Source organism: Argiope bruennichi, chromosome 5, assembly GCF_947563725.1.
Source record: "Argiope bruennichi chromosome 5, qqArgBrue1.1, whole genome shotgun sequence".
Lineage (NCBI taxonomy): Eukaryota > Metazoa > Arthropoda > Arachnida > Araneae > Araneidae > Argiope > Argiope bruennichi.
The window spans coordinates 48,189,837-48,215,012 of record NC_079155.1 but is presented as its reverse complement, the minus strand read 5'-3'; the positions used below and the strand labels follow the sequence as shown (position 1 = coordinate 48,215,012).

General features: G+C 25.7%; 1 protein-coding gene across 2 annotated transcripts in view; it reads right to left on the bottom strand.

Annotated features, from left to right (window-relative positions):
• LOC129969248 (golgin subfamily A member 4-like) overlaps positions 1 to 25,176 on the bottom strand; it is a 43,034-nt gene that overhangs the window by 13,780 nt on the left and 4,078 nt on the right. For both annotated transcript variants that reach the window (XR_008784479.1, XM_056083712.1), the window contains exons 6-14: positions 24,645 to 24,800; positions 23,247 to 23,378; positions 20,642 to 20,782; positions 18,643 to 18,841; positions 16,921 to 17,087; positions 15,747 to 15,821; positions 14,314 to 14,457; positions 7,235 to 11,266; positions 3,135 to 3,677 (exon numbers count right to left, since the gene is read on the bottom strand). Coding sequence is in view for 1 of the 2 variants with exons in the window: in XM_056083712.1 (XP_055939687.1) it covers positions 3,135 to 3,677; positions 7,235 to 11,266; positions 14,314 to 14,457; positions 15,747 to 15,821; positions 16,921 to 17,087; positions 18,643 to 18,841; positions 20,642 to 20,782; positions 23,247 to 23,378; positions 24,645 to 24,800 (5,589 nt within the window). In the remaining variant the exon portion in view is untranslated. The remainder of the gene's footprint in view (positions 1 to 3,134; positions 3,678 to 7,234; positions 11,267 to 14,313; positions 14,458 to 15,746; positions 15,822 to 16,920; positions 17,088 to 18,642; positions 18,842 to 20,641; positions 20,783 to 23,246; positions 23,379 to 24,644; positions 24,801 to 25,176) is intronic.

Here is a 25,176-nt window from a genome sequence, read left to right as displayed (position 1 = left end):
TCAGTTTCTTGTTGGTAATTTTAAATAACAAAATGCAGTAAATCATCAATTTTAAGAAATTAAACTACAACAGTATGCTTTTGAATTGTATTACCAAGAAAATGTAACGTAAAAAAGTATATAAGCAGTTAACTTTAAACTAGACATATAGCATCTAAGATTTACTAAAGATGAAGAACAAAAGAAAGTTTCATATAATTAATTATGGATACAGGAGGCAACATCTCTAAAATTAAAGCCTGTGATAAAATGCTTCAAAAAGTACTCCTTGTAGCGTTCCTTAAATCAGATACCACATCTGATATATAGATCAGTCAAAACATAACTACATATAATAAAAATTTAATAGATTCTAAATCATTATGACAACCACTCAGTTTCCACAATGAATGTAAGGCAATCAAACAAAGAAACCTTTTCTATCATCACTAAAAAAACCATGGCTTGCTTCTTAATTTTCTACAGATAGAAAGCAAATTAATGGTAGAAGATGCATATTATAATATATAAAATGATCTTTTATCTTGTTTTAACCCTTTAAAGGGCCATTTTTTTTTCTAGTCATATTATGTTAAAATATTTTTAGGCTTGAAACTAGAATAAGAAAAGGAATTCATTTAGCTTATTAGATAAATTTAACTTGATTAATTTATTAATTTGGTTAATTAATAATTAAGTAACTAATCAAGACACATAATTTTGCCTGAGATAAAGAACTGAATCATCTAAGTTTCTGACTTACTAAAAAAATTTGTCAGAACTTATGCCAACCTACATAATTTCATGCAAAGATTGATAAATTGGGTGGGAAGCATACTTCCCACGGCCCTAGAAAGGGTTAAATGTTCTGGACAGCATCCAAGTACTTGAATGTTGTTATATCATCAATATTATTGCTTTTGATAATATTTCTTTTTCTCAACTATTACAAAAACTAAAGTAATGGATAAGATTTTTTTATCCTTTTCAGACAAAACATAATTTATATAGAAATAGTGTTTATTTAAATTTAAATCAACAGAAATAATGAAATAACAGACACAATGCTACATGATGGATGTACAGCTGCCTCACACATTTTTTTCCTAAACTGGTTTTTTCCTAAACTAAACTGGTATATTTTGGAATATTTTATAAATAACTGATATATTTTATGTAGTTTTCTGAGTAATTAATTTCAAATCACCCCTCTTATGCAAGGACAAAATCAGTTTTTTGCGGTGGGATAGGGGCGTTCCCCTCAAAAGGTTGAAGGGCAAAACTTTTCCCTAGGTATTCAATATTCAAAATAATTACATCATCTAATTTATACAACCATGAGTAACAAAACAAAACAAAAAAAACCTAATGAGTAAGTAATCCATTCCAGTATAAAGTAACTTATCTAACTATTTGATTTATTTAAAGTATATCTAAGAAAGATGCTGATTAATAATTCTCTCTACAACTGTAGTTAAGTTTGGTTTAATTTATTTATATTAACATTCCATTTTGATGCACCATTTAGGCTATTTTAGGTCAGGCCCAATAATTTTGAGCCATGATCAGATCAAGAGGACAGCTTCATCTGACATCACCTCTATGCAAACATTTGCACAACACCTACACCCACAAAAGACTTCAATGGAATTGATGCTGACCCAATATGCTTAAATGGAGTACTTGAAGAATTAAGTCTAAAATTTGCTGATCCCAAAGTCAATATTTATATTAATGTTCTATTAGGGTTATTTTAGATCAGACCCAATAATTTTGAGCCATGGTCAGATGAAGAGTATAGACTCCCCTGACATCACCCCTTATGCAAACATCTGCACTACACCCACAAGAGACTATGGTGGAATTGATGCTCACCAGATATGCTTAAATGGCAGTGCTTCAATGGAATTGAGTTTTGAGCCTAGAATTTGCTGATCCCAAAGTCAAAATAATATTACCACAGGCCTCATATTTACTGCCAGCAAATACAATGACTCGACAGTGTATCAATGTGTGCATGCACCATAACTTACATAGAATTTTTTTCTACTTAAATCCAGAAATAATAACAAATAAAACTCTGACAATAATAACTAATATCTCTTAAATAGGATTCAAAATGGGAAAGCATATAAACTTTTTAAAGTATAAAATTAGCATTAATTTTAAATTGTATTGTTGTTTGAGGTATCCCTTGCAGTCTTCCCTATAATTATTCCAATATTATTTAAAGTTAATTATAAAATGAATACTTTGAATATTAAAGATACAACATTGTAAATGAACCAAACAATAATCAAAGCCCTTTTATAATTTCAATTACAATAAGAAAAACTCTCAAAGCATTCTCATGAATGGAAATAAAAACAACTCAGCAACTCAGAAACAAATTCTGCAAGACATATGTGATTTGGTATTAAAAATCAGGGTTTGTTTTTTTTCAAAAACATTTTTGACCTTTTTTTTTTATGAATAAAATAATAATGATTTTAAAGTTTCACTTAATATTTGAAAAACTGCAATTAAAAAGTTTGAAAGTGAACAATATTTTTTTATAATGCATTTAAAGAAACTAAATGTTTGATAAACAGCCTTAAACATTAAAATGAAGTCTTTTGAAATTATGCTCAATTATATTTTATGGACAAGAAGTTAATTTTTTAAAAATAAAATTCTGAACTTTTGCAACAATGCAAGTTTCTCAATCTATGTATTACAATCTTTACTGCTGTTAAATAATATTTTTAAAACTTCTTTCCATTTTTGGAAAGTAGATTCTGTGAAATATCTGTAGTTTACATGATAAATAAAGAGGGAATTTGCAATATTACAAAAGTTAGATGAGAGATAAACCAGACAACTGGTTTTTAATAGCACTATAATGTCATGGAAATATATATGTAGTGCCTAAGAAAGTTCATAAACACTACATATATAAGACAATTAATATTTTAATGTCTGACAATTTGACAGTATTACGAACATGAATTTATGTCTCAGAGATTTAACAGAAATTAAATGTAATCAATATTCCTGGCAAACTAGGTAGTCACCAAAGGCAACTAGTTCTGAACAAATCAGAAGTTTGCCTATGTTTCAAATTTTAAATTAAATATAAAAATCTGCATTTTTACATTTGAATGAATCTTACTTACAATTTCACTATTTTCTAGAAGTAACTGATTATTTTTTTCTTGGAGAGCTTTAATGTCTTCTCTGCATTTTGCTTCTGTGATGGAAACACGTTCTTGAGCCTGAATCATTAACTGTTCTCTTTCTTCTTCTAGCTTGGTAATCTTTCTCTTTAATTCATCAGTTTTCTCGAGGTTTTCTTTTTTGACAGCTTCAATGTTGGCTTTCAATTTTAAAATCATATTTTCTTTGTCTTTCATAGTTTCTTGAAAATTATGCAACTTTGCAACTTGTTCTTTATTAGTTGTCTCATATTTTTGTTGAATTTTAAGAAGTTCATCTTCTTTTAGTTTCAATTCTGATTTTATGGCACTTTCTTCATTTTGCAGCTTTTCTTGAGACTTTAAAAGTTCCGATTTTTCAGTTTTCAAAACACATTTTTCTTCTTCAAGCTGCAAGATTTGGGACTTCAATTCATCTATTTGAGTGATATAATTTTTTTCAGCATTTTCTAATTTTTCTTGAAGACATTTTAGGTTTTCATCATTTTGCGTTGTTAAACTTTCCTAGAAAGAAAATGTAAGCTCTTGAAAATAATTTATTTAACAATGTCACAATATTTGCATAATTAACCAAAATCGTAAGCATAAAAAACTAATTCCATTTAAAAAACAAATATAATATAAATTTGTAAAATTTGTACAGCAAAGAAAGAAAAATGTAAAGTTCATCATTACAGAAAGGAACTCTTCAAAAGAGATGAAAATATATTTTGCAACAAGCTTACATATATCATAGAAGAACAGATCAGCTTTAATTAACAAGTAAATAAAAATAACTATCATATACTAAAACTTCCAGTCTTTTTAGAACGTACATGGATTATGGTTAATAATCCAAAATAAGCAGCTTCTAAAAACCAATAAGTATAACACAAATAAGTACTTTTAATAAATATAAATTGTTTGTGACAAGACTTTTATGAATGAAGCAAAATGGATCTAATAATAATTACAGGTAAGATTTAAATTAACATCTTCTTTTCAAACTACACCGATTCTTTTAGGATTTCGAATTTCAAACCATTAATAAGAATAACAAGAGTGATATTTACGCTGATACTCATTCTCTAAATTCCCATTTAGGTCCACATAATGAATTTTAAATGGAATTGGATGTTCTTCAATACAAGAGCTGAAATTTAGCAACTAAATCACTGTCTCCCCAGGAAAAACAAGGAATTGTTAGGAAAACTGAGTAAAAATTAAATTGAAGGGGGGGGATAAAGTAGAGATTAAAATGAACTTTCAATAAATCCTTAACCAAAACACATATAATTGAAATTCATATCTTAATAGTAAAGCTCTATATACTTTCATGAAATGTTATTTCAAAAAGGATTGCTGTAAGAAGTGCTTACAAATAGGCTAGAAAAGTTTTTTCCACAATTACTGAAAAGTTAATCTGTTAGTCTATTAAGTAATGCAAATTTAAAAATCATGTTAATACAAGAGTGCATAATCCAAATAAATGCCTATTTTGAATTTTAATACTGTTGCCATAAGTTTAAACAAAACATCAAATTAGTGCAAAACTTTCTTCCTGTGAGAGTTATTTCATAAATATATCAATATGAAAACTGAATTATTCTGAAATAATAAGAAATAAAACAAAGGAATACAATTTTAAGTTTGTATAATTTACTTAAACAGAAATATAATTTATGTTATGAAGAAACTAGAAAATTCTTAAAACATTATTCATAATACAGTTCTATTTTCATTCTTCTATAACTATAAGTATCAGCACAATTACATAATGATATAAATATTAGCATATGCATTACATAATTATTAGAAATAGCTAGTGTCCATAAGCTCTAATCAAAATTGACTAAAATTCTGAGGGATGCATCACCTTTATTTTTGCTATAAATAATATGTACTATTTCAATAAAATAAAAAAATTACAACTAAAGAAAATCAATAATTCCCTTATTTACAACTTCACTGATATGAGATTTTTTTTTTTTTTTACATATATTTCTACAAATAATAAAGATGAATGTAGAAGTGTGCGGAAAGTGTACTAATGCGTAGAAGTGCGTGGAAATGGTCAGTGCACTTTACCTGTCCATTTGACATAGAGTCAATAAACTTGGTACATATGTACTTGGAAGGGTGGAAAATATGTCCGCCTCAGAGCATTTTTTAAAAACTTTAATTAGAATTAATCAAAAATAAGCAAATGTTTTGCATTTCATCATGGATAACTCAAAAATATTAAGAATACAAATAATTTTTACATTACTTCAAAATTAGAAAAAAAAAATAACTTTCAAAAATTCCAATTTTCAGCTTTAGAAACTTTTTTTCTATTTTTAATTATTTTTTTTAAATATTTTATTTTAAAACAATATATTTCATTGTTGATATGAAATTCAAATTATTTTCACTGTTAGAACTAATCTTTCATCCTGGCTATTTTCCCATTACTGATGATCAAGGCATGAAGATTTGGATTACTTTTCTATTAGCATATGCATATTGAATAGATTTCTATATAAGGTATGAGTTTGAAAAAGAATTCTAATAGTACTTATAATAAAAATACTCTTTTTAAATATTGGTGCTAACTGAATGCATAACGACTTTGTTAGTAAATTAAGAAGATGCACAGAAAAGAGTAAAGCTTTTAAAATAATGCAAGATATATCACTATTAAAATTTCAAATTTAAAAATATTTGATGGAGGAAGTCATTAAGACCATTACATAAAATATTTAATTAAAATTTTTAATAACTATTATTCTTGCCCAATCAACAGGTGAACAAAGGCAGCTAGTGTAAAAGTAAGCTATAAATTTTGAAATTATATTAAAAAGCAGCAGGACACTGATTAGCATCACTGACGAAAGAAAAAAAAATCTAGCTTATTTCAAAGTACAAGAAAATGAAAAAATACAAATACAAGAAGAAGTGTGCAATATTACAAGGAATAGATTCAATTTTTCTGATGATTGTTGATTTTTCTGATGACTCATAAGATGATTGCTCAATTACACTAACAGAATAACTGAAAATGCACAGTAAAAATGCAATGTTTATACAAAAAAATTGTTATTCTTTATACATATTTTTGTATCTATAGATCATGAGAAGATATTGAATGAATTCTGAAGGTTTGATGATTATCACCCTATTAGCTTGTACTCACAGAATTGTAAGTTTGCAAGCTTAATAAAAATATGAGAAACATCAGTTCTATAGATGAAAAGAAAAGAATTTTTTAAATGGCCAAGACCAATGTTTCAGTCACAAATGAGATAACTTCTTTAATAATTCAATAACACAGATGTGGTTTAATAAGAAATATGCTAGGAAAAGAAGCAACTAGAATGTTTTAATAAAACTTTGACAAAATAATATTAATATTAAAAATTTTGAAGAAACTAATCTTAATTTCCAATTCACTTATGTTTGCATCAACTTAGAATTTCATCAAATGAAGCAAGGAAAGAGAATTAAAACTAGATACTATTTTAAAAAAAAAATGCAGATAAAATTTATTGTCCACACATTTATTTCCTTTGAAAAAAAATGGGCAATACTAATGAGTAAAATTAATTACTATTATGTGGTACCTGAATGAAATCTCAATTATCAACCCAATCTCAATTCCCAACTGAAATTTGGCTTTTTTGCCAAAATCATGGTATGCTGGTGTATTAAACTAGTTAACTGTATTGCTTATACAATATTACTTATTTATACAATATTTACTTGAAAGCAAAAGAATATGGAGAGTTCAAAGTGTTCTATTTATTAAAAAAAATGAATCAAAAATTACATTCTCAAATACATTTAAAATAAGGATTTTATAAACAAAAATTTGATTAATCTACTGCAGAGAGAGAGAGAGAAACAAATTTACGATATAATTTTACATGAATATTTCACATTTGAAAAGTAAACATGCTCTAATTAATATTAATACAATATACATATTTTCATAAATCTAATTATGAGTTAAAAATATGTATATATTATTGTTCATGTACATATGCATTAAAGATCTGAAAAGTAATCATTTTTTACAAAAATAAAATAAACTGGATAAATACCTTTTCAGATTGGATTTGTTGTATTTCTAGTTCTTTATCTTTAATATTAGTAGAAAGAATATTTATTTCTGCTTGGAGCTCTTTAATTTCAGATTTCATTTCTTCAAATTTATTAGAATAATTCTGTTTATAACTTTCAAATTTTTCTTTAGATATCATCACAGAAATATTTGCATTCTTTTCCTCTATTTGCTTCAGGTATGATTTCAAATTTTCTTCTGCATTTCTAAGTGAATCAGAAGCCACTTTGAGTTCCTGCACAGTAGTATCATATTTCTTCTTCCATTCAGCAATTACATTCTTAGAGGCAAGAACTTTTTTAGATTCTTCATTTAATCTTTTTTCTGTGTCTTCTAATTTTGAAAGAGTATTGACTAATTTAGTCTGAGTCGTATTAAAATTAGTTTTGTTAGATTCAAGTTCTGATAATACAGTTTTTAAATTTAATTTCGTAGATTCGAGTTCACTTTCTAATTCAGATTTTAAATTTTCTTTTTCTTCAATAACTTTTTTAATTTTTTGATCTAATATGTTTACTTTTGATTCCATATCTAACAAATGGTTTTCATTTGGAATTTTTTCACACAGGTTTTTATTTACTTCTTTAAGATTAACAATTTCTTCTTTTAAAATACAAATCTGGGACTTCTGAGCTTTGCACAATGTAGTAACTTTCAAAAATTGTTGTTCAAAAGATTGCAATTTCATTTCATTTTGATTTAATCCTATAGTAATAGCTTTCATATTTTCAAACGATTTACTAGAAAAATCATTTAAGTTACACAAAACTGAATCATATAATGATTTCCACTCAGAAGCAGTCCTTAGTGCTTCTGAAGCTGAATTCTTTTCTTTTTCCAAATGCTGACAGACACCTTCATAATCTTTTGCTAAAGAATCATACTTGATGTGTAACTCTTCCAGGAAAGAAATCTGGTTCTTTGAATCATTCAGTTCTTTGGTAATTTTATTTACAGAAGAGTTTACTTTTGCATATTTTTCTTTTAAAATTTTTAAGTCATTTTCTGATTCCAACGAGGACGATTTTAATTTTTCATTTTCAGATTGTAAGAAATCATATTTAAATTGCAGTTCACCTAACAAAGAAACTCTATCCTCAGAATTCTTTAAATCATTTGTTACTTTATCCAAGGAAGTTTTCACTTCCAGAAGTTCATTTTGTAAAGCTTCCATATCCTTTTCTGATTCTTGCAATGAATGTTTTAATTGCTTATTTTCTAATTGCATAGAATCATATTTTATTTGTAATTCTTTTAGTGAAGACACTTGATTTTTAGAATTATGCAATTCACTGGTAACTTTATCTAAAGAACAATTCATTTCTGCATATTTTTCTCTTAAGCTTTTCACTTCATTTTCAGATTCTTGCAATGAATGTTTTATTTGCTTATTTTCTAATTGCATAGAATCATATTTTATTTTTAATTCTTCTAGTGAAGAAACTTGACTTTTAGAATCATGCAATTCACTGGTAACTTTATCTAAAGAACAATTCACTTCTGTATATTTGTGTCTTAAGCTTTTCAATTCATTTTCAGATTTCTGTAATAAAAGATACTGCTGTTCTTTCTCAGACTCTAAGGAATCATATTTAACCCGTAACTCCTCTAACAAGGAAATCTGACGCTTGGAATCATTCAGTTCATTTAAAACTTTATCTAAAGAGCAGTTCATTTCATTATATTTTTCCTTTAAGGTTTTCATTTCATTTTCAGATTTTTGCAACAAAGATTTTAAATTTTCATTTTCAGAGAGTGAACAATTATATTTATTTTCAAGTTCCTTCAATGTTGATTCATGTTTCTCTTTTAAGGACAATACAGCCTTCTCACTTGCTTCTCTCTGTCCTTTCTCTTTTTCCAGCTCATTAACTGTAACTTCATACAACTCAGAAAGTTCATTCATTTTATTTTTCATATCATTGAGATCATTATTATCTTTACTTAAAGACTGAACTTGGCATTCTAGATCATTTATTTGTGACAGGAAGACTGTTATTTCTTTTTCTTTTAATTTTGTTTGAATGCAACGCAAATTAGAACTTAATTTATCTATTTTAGAATTAAAAATATCTAACTTGTTTAAATCACCAGCCAATTTAGCTTCAAAGGTTTCATTTACAGCAAATATTTCATTCAAAACATTCCTCCATTGCAAGAGCATTTGATTATCAGCAACCAATTTGTTCAGTTCTTGTTTGTACTCTTCTGTTACATTAGACAATTTATGCTGATGATCTGTCTCTCTCTCTGTAAGCTGAGCATTTAGACTCTGAATTTGTTCATTTAGTTTTTCAATTGTTGCTTTAGTCTGATCTTTTAGATCGCTTAACTGAGCATTGTGCGTTTGCTTAAGGGAGAGCTCTTTTTTAATATACTTGTCTTTTGCACTTTTATATTTATTTTCCAAATCTTCTTTGCTTTTCTCAGATGTCCTTAACAACTCCTCTTTCTCTGTTAATTGTTCTTTCACAGACTCTAACAAATTCTTCAAGTCTTCGCAATTTTGAAAAGAAGCATCCAATTCTTCCTTAACAAAAAGAAGCTGTTCAGTTCTCCGCATTAATTTTGAGTTCAACTGCAAAACTTTCTCAGAATATGTTAATTTTGCAAAATTAAATTGCTCATGCAAGGAACACAATTCACGATTTATCATTTCAGTTTGAGCCGAAAGTGCTGCTATCTCAGACTTCACTTTGTTATTCAACTCCATTATATCAAATTTGTTGTTTTCCTTATTTTGATTTATTAAGTTACAAACTTCCTTATTATCATTTTCCACTGCTTTCATACTCCTTTCTGGTGATGGACTCATTTCTTGTGATTGAGTTTCAATACTTTGCAAAACTAAACTCAAATTATTTCGTTCTTCTTGTAATTCACTCAAAGATTCATGTAACTGAGTAATGTTTTTAGCAAATTCTATATTTAGAACTTCAAGCTCTCCTTTTAATTTTTGATTTTCCTCTATAAGCTTTTTAACAATTTTTTGCAATTCTTGGTTGTCGCAATTAGTTAAATCATATCCCTCTAAAGACGCCAGAATATCGTCATTTCTATGAATCTCAGATAACTCAGACTCTTTGATGTTTCTATCTGATATCAGATTTTCTTTTCTCCGAGTAAAACTATTTTCATTTAATAATTCAGAGTCAATGTTTTTTTTCCTATCTGCATTCTGTTTATGTCTACTTGATAACTTAATTAATTTTGAAAGTTTAGTAACTTTTTGGATAAGTTCATTACAAATAGTTTCATGCTGACTGATTTCTGATTTCAAACATTGGTTTTCTTTTTCTAGTGATGAAAGTGAACTTTCTATATAATTGAAATCTTCAATGCGATTATGGAATAAATTCAACTTTTCATCGATAGCAGTTTTTAGTAATCCGAATTCCCTTGATGATTCATCTAAAACATTATTGAGATAAACAATTTTTTCTTCTGCAACAAGTAATTTATTTTTCATTTCATCAGAATTAGCATTCAGGAAACCAACTTTATCAATAAGTGCTTTGTTTTCTGAACCTAATTCCAAAATCTCAGCTTTGTATTCTGTTAATTCTTTAACTGCATCTTGATGATTCAATTCGGTTAGTGCCAGACATTTTTGTAACTCTAGGATTTTTTCAGAATCATGTTCACAAAAGGATTTCAATTCTGATGCTAAATTCTGACATTTTGCTTGCAATTCCTTAACTTCATTTTTTAAACTTTCAGATTCATTTAAAAGCTCTTTCTCTCTTTTTTCCAGCAACTCAATCTGATGGCACAAAGAACTTTTGTCATTTACCAAATCATTTAGCAGATTCTGTTTCTCACTTAATTGATCTCTTAGAGAATCACAGGTTGAGCGAAGATCAGCTTCAGCTTTTTGATAAACTTGAAGCTTGTCATTTAATTCTTGATTTAACTGTTCTTTCATCTGTACTAATTTCTTATCACTTGATTCTTTTAAATCCAAATAATCAGCTTGTAGTTTGTCAAAGTTTGTAGAAGTGGTGTCTACATCCTGTTGAAGAAATAATTCTGTTGAGTAACTGGATGATGCAATATATTACATTTTTCAGTCCAGCAGACATTAATCATTCAAATACAAAACATTTTTAATGGCCTTCAGAGTATTGAAAATTTTAATCAGGCAATCTTCAGCTTATTTTTTAAATCGTAGATTGAAAGTAAAAAGTTAAGTAATCTTCAGTTTATTTTTTAATCAGAGGTTCTCAAAATTCTTTTTGTGCACAGTGAACTGCTCCAGTATTCTTTAACATCCAGTATTCTTAGCGTAAAGCTGAATGTAGTTACTTTAATTCTTCCAGCAAAAGAACCACATGTGCAGAAGATTCTTTAGAAAAGAAAACATTAAACATCTTCCTCATATACAAGATGTTTCTATTTAATTGAAAATAGTGATAAAGACATTAATTTGTATTCGGCAATTCAATAAATTTACAATATATTTCTAAATTTAATAATGATTTTAACAGAAAAAAGCCACAGAAAATAAATATATATATTTTTTATTATTATTTTCTTTAGATTGTGAAATTAAGCACATCCCCTCAAAAAATAAAGATAGACCAAACACAAAAATGTGATTTGCATTTTCTATATAATTTAACTGCAAACTCTTTATACTATAAAGAGTAAAAAACCATATTAAAATCAATTAGTATCATTGAAATAAACAATAGTAAAATAAAAATAAAAACCATTACAGTAATGGTGGTAGCAGATTGTGATGCTATTAATTTGTTGCCAGCCCACAATTTAGAGTACTGTAACAATATATGCAACATTTATATTTCCCAATATTACAAAAATAATAATTCATAGAGAAATATATCAGCAATATTAAATTTAAAAGAGATATAAACACTTATGATACAACATTGTTAGTGAATACAAAATTTAAAAAAAAAAATACATTAAAAAATTTTGAACTGCTCTATGTTAACAGTAAAAAGAAATAGTATAAAGCAAACACTTATACAGTTGGGGAAACATATGAAAAAAAGAATGATAATTCTGTAATGATTATTTGTTAGCAGTTAGAAATATAGCAAAAGTATGATAACAAGAATCTATTTTAAAAAATGCTTGGTAAATAGAGAAGGAAAAAATTCAAGTAAGGCCCGAGTGGTGGGGGAAAAAACAGAATATAAATACTCAAAATAACAACGAACAAGATATTTGAGAACCTCTGAATTGATGTTAAACTAAGAACTTATGTAAATCTGCAAAACTATTTAATGCTCTTTATTTAACAGCAATCATTTCACGTAAAATTATATTGTAATTATATTAATTACTGTTATACAAGCATTAAGTAACTATAAAATATATGCATTAAGGAAATAATTTTAAAAAGCTATACAAAGCAAGCACCAAATAACATATTGAAGAAAAAATTCAACATGGGATATGTAAGTATAAAATACTATACATTCATTTTCAAATAAACACAAAATAAAACTGCATAAAAAAAGAATAACACTCTAGTCTCTCTTTAAATAAAAGTGTTTGATGATGTCATTTCATTTTTTTAATTAAACCTTAAAAAATTAATAATCTGACACTTCAATAAATTAATAATTAACAATTTGACCCTCTATAACTGATTATTTCACAAATTCAAACATTTCTGTTGTCCAACATTTTAAGAAAGACAAATGGGAAGCATTAAAGGAAAATCAAATCATGGCATGCAGATATTAGTGATTTTAAACAAATGGTTATCTCTATTCTGAATTATATTTTGCAATATTTACTAAATATTGAATGATTTTTGCATAATTCAAAAAAAATTTTATGTTATAAAGTTAGGATTTATTGAAGATATATTTTTCCGTTCCTTTTTTATAATAATTTTTTATAATAATCTTGGTTAACTCAACAATTCTTTAGTCAGATATTTGCTAAGTCACACAAACTAATATATTATTTTTTAATTTCTTTCAACATTCTTTGCAATTTATAAAATTGTACTATCAAATTTACCAGAGCTATAACATACTCACAGTTTTTGTGCTTATAAGATCCATACATTTATACAAACAATACATCTATATATCATATAAATTTTTTGCAGATTTTATAGATATCTATGTACAAGATCCATAAATGATTAAAAAATAATAAGTGACTGTCTGAATAAATTTTAAACTAACAATCATTTAAATTTGAATACTTGACAAATAATTTGCTGTTATAGACACAAAAAAAATGCACATTGTAAATATGTTTATAATTTGAAACATTAAATACAAAAAAAAATGAATATAAAATTCCTCGAAAGTTATATCGAAACTAATCTTTATTATTATTATTATTATTGTTATTTAAAACATTTTACAATACTAATAAAGTTAGTGCAACAAACAGAATCCTTAAAAATATCTTGAGTTTGTTTTATTTTAATAAAATGCAAGTTTAATTTTGTTCAATTAATTCTTAACTTTCAATAAATACTTGGCCTAGGTAGAATTTTAAGTTATTCCATCATTAATTAAAGATGTTTATTTAATTTAAAACCAAAACTTCATTTTCTAAAATGCCCTTTTAAAAAATGTAAGTTTTCTTAGAATTTCCTACAAAAACACAGTCTCTGTGGCTTAGCATAAAATAAACAGAGGAAATTACATTGATAGTAAGAATCATATTAGAAAACTAGACTCAAATTTTATGACCCAAAAAAAATGCATAAATGCATCATGTTTACTATATTAAAATTATTCTCTAAAATGTCAATAAACAGTGTACTGGCCCCAGTTTTATTAACTTAGTATGAAATTTCTATCTCATGTAGGGGGGGGGAGAATATGTCTATAATTACATATAAAAAAGTAGGCCATATTTTTTATACTGTCTTCATTATATATACATATCAAAGTATCTATTAGTTTTAAAATTAAAGCTACAAAAAGAAAAATTTTAGAAAGTATTCCCCAGCTTTTATATTATATATATATATATATTTCATATATATTATAAAATACATATGAACATTATATTCAAAGATATACACATAAATGACATGCAAAAATTTAAATCACTTACTGACTGTAGTTTTTCCAAAGAATTCTTTAGGGCTGAATTCTCTTTTTCTAGCAGTTCAATGATAGAATTCAATTCTACAACATGTTGTTTTTTCTGTTTCAGTTCTTCTTCAATCACACTCAATTTCTTTCCAGAAGTCTCCTTCTGCAAAGAGTGTAACACATTAAGAATAAAATGCAAAACAATAATTCACAAAAATTAACAGTAAGCATTATTCAATCATATTTTGTTCATAAACTGCAATATTTAATAGACTAAATAAATTACATAGTTTTTTTTTAAGTTGGCTTAATTTTTTTTTTCTTGAAAATCCATTAAGTTGACATTTCGGATAACAATTTACATGTCTTTTAAAACAGTGCATATAGGATTTTGAAGTTTTGCTTAACATGAGATATATGAAAGATACAAAGTAGATCAATGAAAGTTTTACTTTTTCTCTATAATCTAAATTCAAATCGTATTATAAAATAAATATACAAATAATTTAATATGGAAAATTTTGAAAAGTTTACAAATCAATAAATTATGGGGGAAAACATCATAAAAATGCCAAAATAATTACTCGTAAAGATCTTTCTAAATATTTTCTGCCTTAAATATGTTCCACCTTAAATACATTTCATCAGAAATGCACAGACCTTCAAAAATTATTATTTTTTTTTTCTGGTGCTTAGCTATTCAAAAATTTCAATGCCTAATAGATATGTAAATGTCAGTGAATCTATGTATTTGTGTTGTTTCCAACTTAGGTATGAATGAATATATAATTAGGTGAATATATATGGCATAGTACCTATCTAGATAACTGAAAGTTAGAAAATAGATTTTAGATTAAAAGAACAATAACCACCAAATAGATTTTGAATGCATAATTGCAACTTGAAGTTTGATTCAATTATATAAAGCATTTACATCATAGACAAAATATTTATAACATTATATAATCTATAATAACAAACATTTCCTGTAAGAAAATGTATCAAATCTAAAAAAAGAGAAGAAAAACAGTTGTATAAGTGACATCTAACAAGGTTTTTGAAGACATTATCTAGAAAATGGTTAAAATAATAGATATTTTGAACTGATGGCAGAAATCAGCACCATTTAATACACAGTGAAAATGATAAATTTTAACCACCATGCATCTATGCATTGAACAGAACCCATATATTTTCTTTTTTTAAAAAGTTAATAAGAATTGAAAAGATAAGAAAAAGATATACATTCAGATAAAAATGCATTAAGAAGATATAGCCATGAGCAATCATAGAAGCATGGCAGAACTTTAATTTTCATTCTCCATGTATGAAAATTATGAGCTGTTTTCAGGGCTTATTATTTTCATTTAATTATTTAATTTTTGTTGCAGCCTTTTTAAATTTGAATAATTAGGAGTAGAATTAAAAATAATTTAAACTGAAAGTACTAACCTTTTCTTTTTGCACGTCTTGCAACCTTATCTTCCATTCTTCCTCAACAGCTGCTACTTTCTTAGCACATTCTTGCTAAAAATTAATTTTATTCAAAGTCAATATACAAATCAAAGCAATAACTATTCAAATCAATTAAACTGAAATGATTATAGATAAGTATGAGATTTTTATTTTAGTGCATAACTATTTAAATATTTTTTCTTTTTCTTCATGTCATTGAAACTGTGTTAAAAATCACTAGATTATAAAAATTATGAAATGTTAAATGCACTAACAGAATATACACAACTATTAACAACACCAAACACTTTTTGGACTTTTTAAACATTAATCATTTTAGTGATTAAAGATTCAACATGTAACAAAATAATAGTTTTGAATAGTCTCCATACTATTCAAAATGTATATTTAAAGTATTAATAATATAGTATTTTCAGATATTGAAATATAAAAACTTATTAAAAAGCCAATTTTTTACATTTAAATTAAATTAAAATCATTAAAATAGTTTCTCATGCATAAACTTAATAATTTTTTTTTCCATCTAGGAACTTAAGTCATTACAAGTTAAATCATTTTATACACTCATTTATCTCTATAATTAAAATAATAAAAAATGACTACAAAGATGCTTAATTTATTAAAATAATGGTTTATAATGTTTTATAAATAAGGCCTTTAAAGGTTTAAATATTTTAAAAACTGAAAATATTCTACACTAATAAAACAACAAAGGATATTTTGAAAGAAATATATAGCTAAATTAAACTGAATAAATCCAAGTACAGTCAAAAGTTATATGATAATTAAATAGTATAAACCTAATACAATTATTTAAGACTAATGATATAAGTTTAATAAATTGTTTAATAGAAACAACTATAATCAATAAATACCTGCATTTAAAATGCATTTATAAATTTAACAAAAACTGTAAAATCAGCAAAATTGACAGTTTATTTTTTTTAAAATCATTTAAATGCACCTTCTTATTTCATTCAAAATTTAATCAATTAAATTACAAATACTTTTAAACTCAAAGGGACTCCGAAAAATTTCATCATACTGTGAAAAACAAATTGACTGATACAGATATACCATCCATAATAAGTTATATTTCCACTGACCAATTCTAAAGAACAGAATGCAATCTCCAGATTACCTAATTTACCTGCACTAATGTTATTGCTGCACTTTTTCCACGAGCAAGTTCTTGCATCAGATTTTGTTTCTCTTCTTCCAACATCCTTTCTGTAGATTCCAACTGCCGTTGAAGGGAATTAACCTTTTCCTCCTGTTGCTTTTGCAATTCTACCACTTTTAATTTTTCAGTTTCATCTGAAAAAGAAATCTATATATTACTGCAATTATAAATCAACATTATTTTCATGAGTTGAATTAACATTAGTTTTAATAATTATTTATAGCACAAAACATTTTATTCAAAATTTTGCTTCACATCAACAGAATACAATTTAAAAAAACTATCAGTATTTAATAAAAGTTAACACTGAAACAAAAAAAAAAATCACTCGTTTATAATTAATAAAAAAAAAGTAACAAAATTTTGTTCAAACTGTATAGAATTCATAATATTGTTATAAAGGCAAATAACTAAAAATTGTTTGAAATATAAATCTTGCAAAAATTAATTGCATAATTTTTTTAATGAAAAAAAGAAAATCCTGGAAATTTTAAAAACATAGTTGCACTAAATTAAAAGAAAATTTAGAAAATATAGCTAGTCATGTCGGTAATAGTAAATGATCCCACATATACTCATCTACAAAATACTTCTATTTATAATAAACAATTCTTTAGTAGTTTATTCTTTATTAGATTAATGTTTGGTTTTGAAATGTGACAATGATATGGACAGCATTTCAGATAGTATTATCTTCTCTAATCTTCCATATCAGTAAGAATTCTTTAATGGCATGCTCCATATAATTAACATTCAAACTTCTGAAGTAAAAAAAAAAAAGAAAAATTCAATAATAAGACCTTAAAAAGATGCTTTATCAATTTGCAATCAGCGACAAATAAAGAATTTCGATTGTGGGAGTAATGCAGCATGCATGTTTTTCATATTTACTCATCTGAAAATTTTGTATTTGCACTTTTAAAAAAAAAGCAATATTTTTGAAATTTACTTTAAAATGAATTTTTGCTTTTTGAAGAAAATACGCACACACATATATATCCTTTTCTTCAATTTTAAAAATGAAATAAGATAAGTGTGGGGGGGGGGGGATTTAATGAAATCTTTTAAAAACTACTTTGCATTAATGGCAATTGCTTTTTAATCTATCTAGATACAAAGTATTTCTTTAAAAAAAATTCTTTCGAATGAAAACATCATTATAACGGCAAAGAAATTTTTATCAAATATATATATATATATAGATAGATAGATATACAAAAAATAAAAATAATAATTTAACTGACAAAAATTTAACCTATTCTCTGTTATTCTTTTTAGCATATGCAACTAGTTTACAAAATGCCTTTATGTTGGGGTGTTTTTTTAAGATGACATAGATAGAAGTATTAGCACTATCTAATAAAGCAGATCTTAACACAAAAATTATAGTACAAAATTGCTTGTTCATATTTCGCAGTATGGACTAAAGAGTACTGCTAGCTTCAATCACAGTATATGTAAATATATTTTTGTAAGGTAAGGTTATGATAAAGTAGCACAATATAAAAAACATAATTCCTCTGAAGTTTTTCACTCTGAAAGGTCTCAAGAAGGATTTTTACTAATTTCAATAAAATATAAAAACTACCTAATTAATTTATGCATTAAAATAAGTAAAACTGCCACAGTCCTGCAGTACTTTGCTTGAGCATAATTTAACTTTATTTGAAATACAAAGATGCAGCTTACATGCAGCTTGAAATTGCTTTGCTTCCTCTTCAGCTTTAATAAGTTGTTTTTCTTTAAATTCCAATTCTTCATGCATGTTCTTTTTAGTTTCAGCCATAGCCATCACACTTTCTTCTTGCTGATTTTCTAATTCCTTGAGTCGATCTTGCAATCCTTGCAGAATGAATTCATGTTTGGATTTTAGCTGCCCTTGTTCATCCTAAATAATCATATAAACAATTACAATCTGACTCACTGAAATTCATACTTAGAAATTATTATATATTTTTATATTAGAAAAAGAAAAATCATAAGGTATGATTTTTTATTTGTAAATATTTAGTCTAATTATTTCATAAAATAATTTTTCTAATCAAAATCTCCATAGAATAATTGCTTAAAAATAGAACAAAATGTACACATTTTAGTTTTGAAGGGGAAAAAAAATAATATTGTCAATCAAATAAAAATATTACAAATTTATAAGTAAAAATGAAACTCGTGAATAGATTGGTTACTTTAGAAATCTCATGATATAGAATAAAATTTCTTCATATTTTGATAAAAAAAAAATAATATAAAGCATAAAGTATGTTTTAGTAAAAGTTTTGTTACAATTAATAAAATAGCTGGTCTTTATTATTTAAAAACTAAGCTTTTATATGTAGAAAAATTATTTTATCATTAATGTTGCTACTCTTATTTAATTAGAATATTATAGATATTTAAAATCATTTATATGTATATGCAATATATATTTTATTAATAAGCAGTTTACTGCAATATATATTTTATTAATAAGTTACAAGATTTAAAAATGATGTGGCTCAAAAAATTTTTTTGTTCTATTAAAAAGTAGAGTTTCAGGTAATAAGAGGATTTTTTATAACAATTATTTTATATAAAAAGTTTTACATAGCCAATAGTATAAATGTTTTTTTAAAATGTATTTATTAAGTTGTGCATTTTCTTTTTGCACAAATAATTTCCTTTTTGAATATCACATAAAATGTAGCCAACAATAGTTGACTCAATATGATAATTGTAACCTTTGTTATTAATACTGGCTGTTCACAAATATTGAATCTTCAACTACGATTTTAATAAAAGTTTTATAATAATTAAATATAGTGAAAAATCTATATATCAAACTATTTGACAAATCTCAAAAAAAATTATAGAGAAATTTCAACGTACAGAAATATGCATGATAAATTTTTCATCATTCTCAAACCAAAAACAACTATGCATATTTTCTTTTTTTGGGTTTAAAAATGTTTTAAAAAATTATATACAATTTATTCAAAAAATTATTTAAAATTCAATCTGCACTAACTGGACCACTTTTTTTCTGTGGATTTAAATTTTATTTCATTTTGTACTCCTTTATCTATCTACCATTCTGTCTCCTATTTGAATTTCTATTTTAGATTTCTCTTCAGAGAAAATATTCACTGGAAAAACCCTAAAACTGAATATAAAGTAAAATTTTTGCACTAAGTTCTTTAAAAATTAGTAGATAAGGAGCTAAGAGTTGCATAAGGCTCACTATCAAGTGTTCACTGTTTCCTTTGTAAACAATTTCCAGTGTTCCGATACTTTTACATTAAGAATGAGTGAAACAGTTTTTATTTCTTCTTATTTAAAATGGTATTTCTTATGAATGAAGTGATGGGAAACTTTAATTGCAACTGGGTAAAAAAAATTGATATATAAATATTACCAAGATTCTTAAAATTCAAAAAAGTCTGATAAATGATAGCACAACATAGAGGTTAATAAAAATGAGATCATTTTCTTACTGGTAAGAATGTGATGATGAAATATCACCATCATTACCAACATATCAGCTATGAAGAAAAAATTGAATACTTTGCTTACAAAACTTTTTTAAAACTCAGCTTGGGAGGGTGACTAAATGAAACAATTTTTTTAAAGCCAGGACAAATATATGAGCTGAAAGATAACTTTATTATAAAAAGAAATACTCTGCCATAATAAAAAGAAATTGTATACAAACCTCCATTTCATTTAATGTTTTAACTTTTTCTTCAAGTTCTTGTGAAAGACTTTCATTTTGTTTTCTCAATAAGGATATTTGATCGGTTTGAGCAGTAATTGTTTTGTTAGCCTGATTCAGTTGGTGTTCAAATCTTTCCAGCTACAATAGAAAAAAATAAACAAGATCATAATACAATATTATAAATATACACATGCACTCATTACATGAACAAAAAACTATTAGCAAATGAACCAAAAACCAAACATTCAATCCAATTATGAAATACAAATATTCAAGAATCACAGACAGCTGAATGTTTAGATATCTAAATTATGTTAAATAATCTATTGGAATTGGTAATTGTAACAGTTAAAATTATTAATAGAAACTATTTAAAAATTTATAAGAATATTTTACAGCAACTAAATTTTTGTGACTACAAACAGTGACAATTAAAAAAACAATTTTTTTTTAAATTTGAAATGTTAATTTTATGTAAATTGCTCTCCTACTAAACTAAATCTTGAATCATAAAAAAAGAGGAGAGTAGCTTATTTATGTATTTAAAAAATTTAAATTGCATAAAAGGAAAACCAACTCTGGCCTTAAAAGAGCAAATTATTTTTATGTAATAGAAAATCCAACTTTGGTTTAAAATAGCAAATTATTTATCAACTATAACAAAATATTAGCTTTCCAAATTAGTTTCAATTTAATTCACAACTACTGAAAGTTACGTAAATTATTTTCTGTTTAAATTTGTATAAAACTTAAACGTTTTCACAAATTTACCCGATATAATTCAAATCACGATTTAAGATTATAAAAATAAAGTTGAACTTAGTTTTCTGAATCAAAAAAATTCTCACAGGTGTAATAATGAACCATTATTCCATGTAGAATCAATTAAGAAATATTTTTTAATGAAAAAGCACAAACAAAATTTGTTTCAACATCATGGGAAATATGAACATTTTTTCATAGTAATGGGGAAGAGAATTCATAATATGAACATCAATCATAATGAAAGAAGGATAAAATCATTTAATATCCAAAATACCATGTGAATACATATAGTTAGATCAAATCTGTTTGTGAAAGATCTGTTGGTTTGTTAGTTAGTTGAATTTAATATAAAAAAATCAGGTTTGATTATGTTGAATACCAAGGCTGTTATGCTTTGCCATGCTACATACAAGCTTTAAATAGCAAAAATCACATAAAACACACAATTTAAATAAAAGTAAAGAGTAACCATTCTAGGAAAGTACACTTTCACAAATTTAAAGTAAAAAGAGGAGTAAAATTAAAAACAGTAAGAAACCAGGGAACAAAACTACATAAAAAAACAAAATAATCAATTTATATATATTTTTAACTATCTAAAAGTCCTTTTTAAATTACCTAGGGAAAAAATCTAACTTTATAATTGATGAAAAATACATGAAATTAAAATCAATAAAATTCATCTTACAGTGTTACCACATATACTTAGAAAGAAAAATCCCTGTTTTTTTCCCAGTATATATATTCAAAATACGAGGAAATGCGAAGATAGCACTAATGCAAGTTATAATACAATATAATTTCAAGAAGAGTAAAAAGCAAGGAAAGAAATCAATAATTTAATATTTTTTGAAATAACGGTATATTAAAAATTTTTTTTTTATATTTACATAAAAAATATCTCTTTATTTATTATCTAGAATTTAGCAAAGACAAAATTTATATATTAAGGGGTGGAGGGATGTATTACCTCTTATCCTCTTTAATTCTAAGTTTGCACTAAATTAAACACTCTGATGAATTAAAACTCAAAACATTTTTTTATGATACAAATCATTTAATGATTATTTAACAAAATAAAAAAAAAGCAAAATTACTTTTTTTATTCATTTATTTTTGTTAATTCATGTATTTGGACATCAACTTCTGCAGATTTTTTCAGCTATTAGTTTCATGGAGCTAATCTTTAAAAAATAAGGTACGACAATTTTGTACAGCCAAAAATACAATTTTTAGCTATAATTCAATAAACTCATGTGCAAGTGACTAAATACCACCACTATGCATCCGCAGATTTAATGCTGCTATTTCCACCAGAGAAATGTATTATAATCTTTCACACTATTACAGAAGTCTCACGCACACTTATTAGCTGCAATTAGGGAATCTTATGAAAAAAAGAACAACTGTTTTACAAATCAATAGTGGAGTGATCCATACAAAAAAAGGGGGAGAGAATAGAAAAGGAGCAAGTTTCTGCATTACACAATCGCGAATGGTATTGCTTCGTTTTTGGAAGTAGTGACCACAATCTTTTATTTTTGCAATCTTTAGAGATCGGCATTTTTTAGATGATAAAAAAATAACTAAGAAAAATAAAATTCCCTGTATTTTCCTGGTTTTTATGAAAATTTTCCAATTTCCCTGCATTTTCCAGTTTTCCCGGTGATGTGGCAACCCTGATCTAATCAATTTTAGCCCCAAGAAATAATTTCATTATATGAAAATCATTGGCAAGAAATTCTTACTTAATAATTATATAGGTGAGAAAATGAAATGATTTACATCATATATATCAATTGAGTTTCATTAAAATTTAGCAACTATCTATACTTACTTTCTCTTTTAGAGAAGAGTCATCCGGAACACTAGCTGCACTAATATCAATCAATGTACCAGAAGAATCTGAATTTTGCTTTTCACTAACTTCCATGATTGTAGATTTCGCACTTTCTTTCAATAAATTTATCTAGAACAATAAAAAAAAAATCTATTTGTCAGATAAGCAAAATCATAATTTCAACAAGATAGAAAAATAATTTCTAAATATAATAAAAAATGTAACATTTTTGTGCACTTAAATTTTCCTAAATGATTTAACAAATTATTTTAAGACAAGTTGTAGGTTTAGAGGGCCTTAGCTCTCACTCTCAAACACACAAAATAGGTTTCTCGCTTTCACATATATGAAATATATAAAAAGTATTGTAAGTGTCAAAAAATTTGAACTTGACATTTTTAATCTCTCCAAGTTCTAAAAATACATTTTTGATATTATATCTGTTTGTGGACTTCATTATTCGAAATTGCTTCCAGCAAGATGAATGAAAGCTGATACATAGAATTTAGAAAATATTTGCAGATTCCAACAAATCTTAAGCAAAATTTATTGATAAGAGGTTCTGCCATTTGAGTACAAGTGAACTGGATAAATACAAAATATAAAGTGCTAAATAGATAAAATTTCTTACATAGGTTTAGTATTAAAATGAAAATTCTAATCAAATTTTGAATTTAATCGACTAAAAGGTTGATCGTCTCTCATTCCATATTTTTGTAAACATAATGACTTCAATTAATGAATTTTGGTATATGATTTTGTGACCACAATTATAGTTTTGTGTCAAATTTTAGTTGCAATAAATTGGGAAATATGTATTCTAAAAAAGGCGTCTTCAATATATATTCATAAGAGAGATAAAATAAAAAAATGCTAGCATCATGCCAAAAATCTACCTTTGAAACTATTATTTGCCAATGACATGAATGGCATTCATGGCCTTATCTAAGATTCACAGTTTTATAAGAGGAAAAGGGATAAGATTTCATTAGAGAGTAAGCAAAGAAGTTTAAGAAAGATCACTCATACTTTCTAGGATCTTCTAAGGCTATAAAACATCATTATAAAATAGAAATATGTATTTTTTATACATTGCTTGTATATTAAATTATGTGATCCCATTCAAAAAATAAATTTATACTTTGCAATGAAGTACTAGTCTTTCCATCCACTAAATTAAACTATAGCAAAGATATATATTTCATACAGCAAGATGAGTGAATGAGTATAATTAAACTCTGGACCCTTTTTATAATCAAAATTTCATGTTATAACTTTAATATTCATTTTTCAAATGCTAACATAATAAACAATATAATAAAAGCACAATAAATAATGACTAAAATTTACAGCAATGCTCAAACTATAACAGATTTTTTAAAGAGAAAAAGTTACCTGGGTTTCTAAAACTGTTATTCTAGAATCTTTTTCCTCTAGCATGAGCCTTAGATTTGCTTCTAAATGGGCTTTTGCCTTTTGTTCCAACTGGCACTGTTCTCGCAGTTCTGCCATCCGCCTCAATGCTTTATCTTGTTGTTCAATTAAAGTATTCTACAAATTCAAAGTAAATAAGAAAAATACACAAATTACATAATTAGTAATGATAATTAGAAAAAGACATACATTAATAAAATCTGCATCTTCTTTCTTACTAAATTAAACCTTATTAAATTTTAAGCAATCAAACATCCTTATAAGCATCACTGCAAATGATATTTTATGAATTTACATTTAGATTTGGAGTAAATTTTAATCATAATAAGTATTATAATTATTTCAACAAAATGCATTTTTCTAGAACAATTTATTAAAATATGACAAATATGCATTAAAAAAATACATAAGTAAATAACAAATGATAAACATACTTTGCAATTAAATTTATTGTTAATAGGGTACTCATCCAATATATTTTGAAATTCATTTA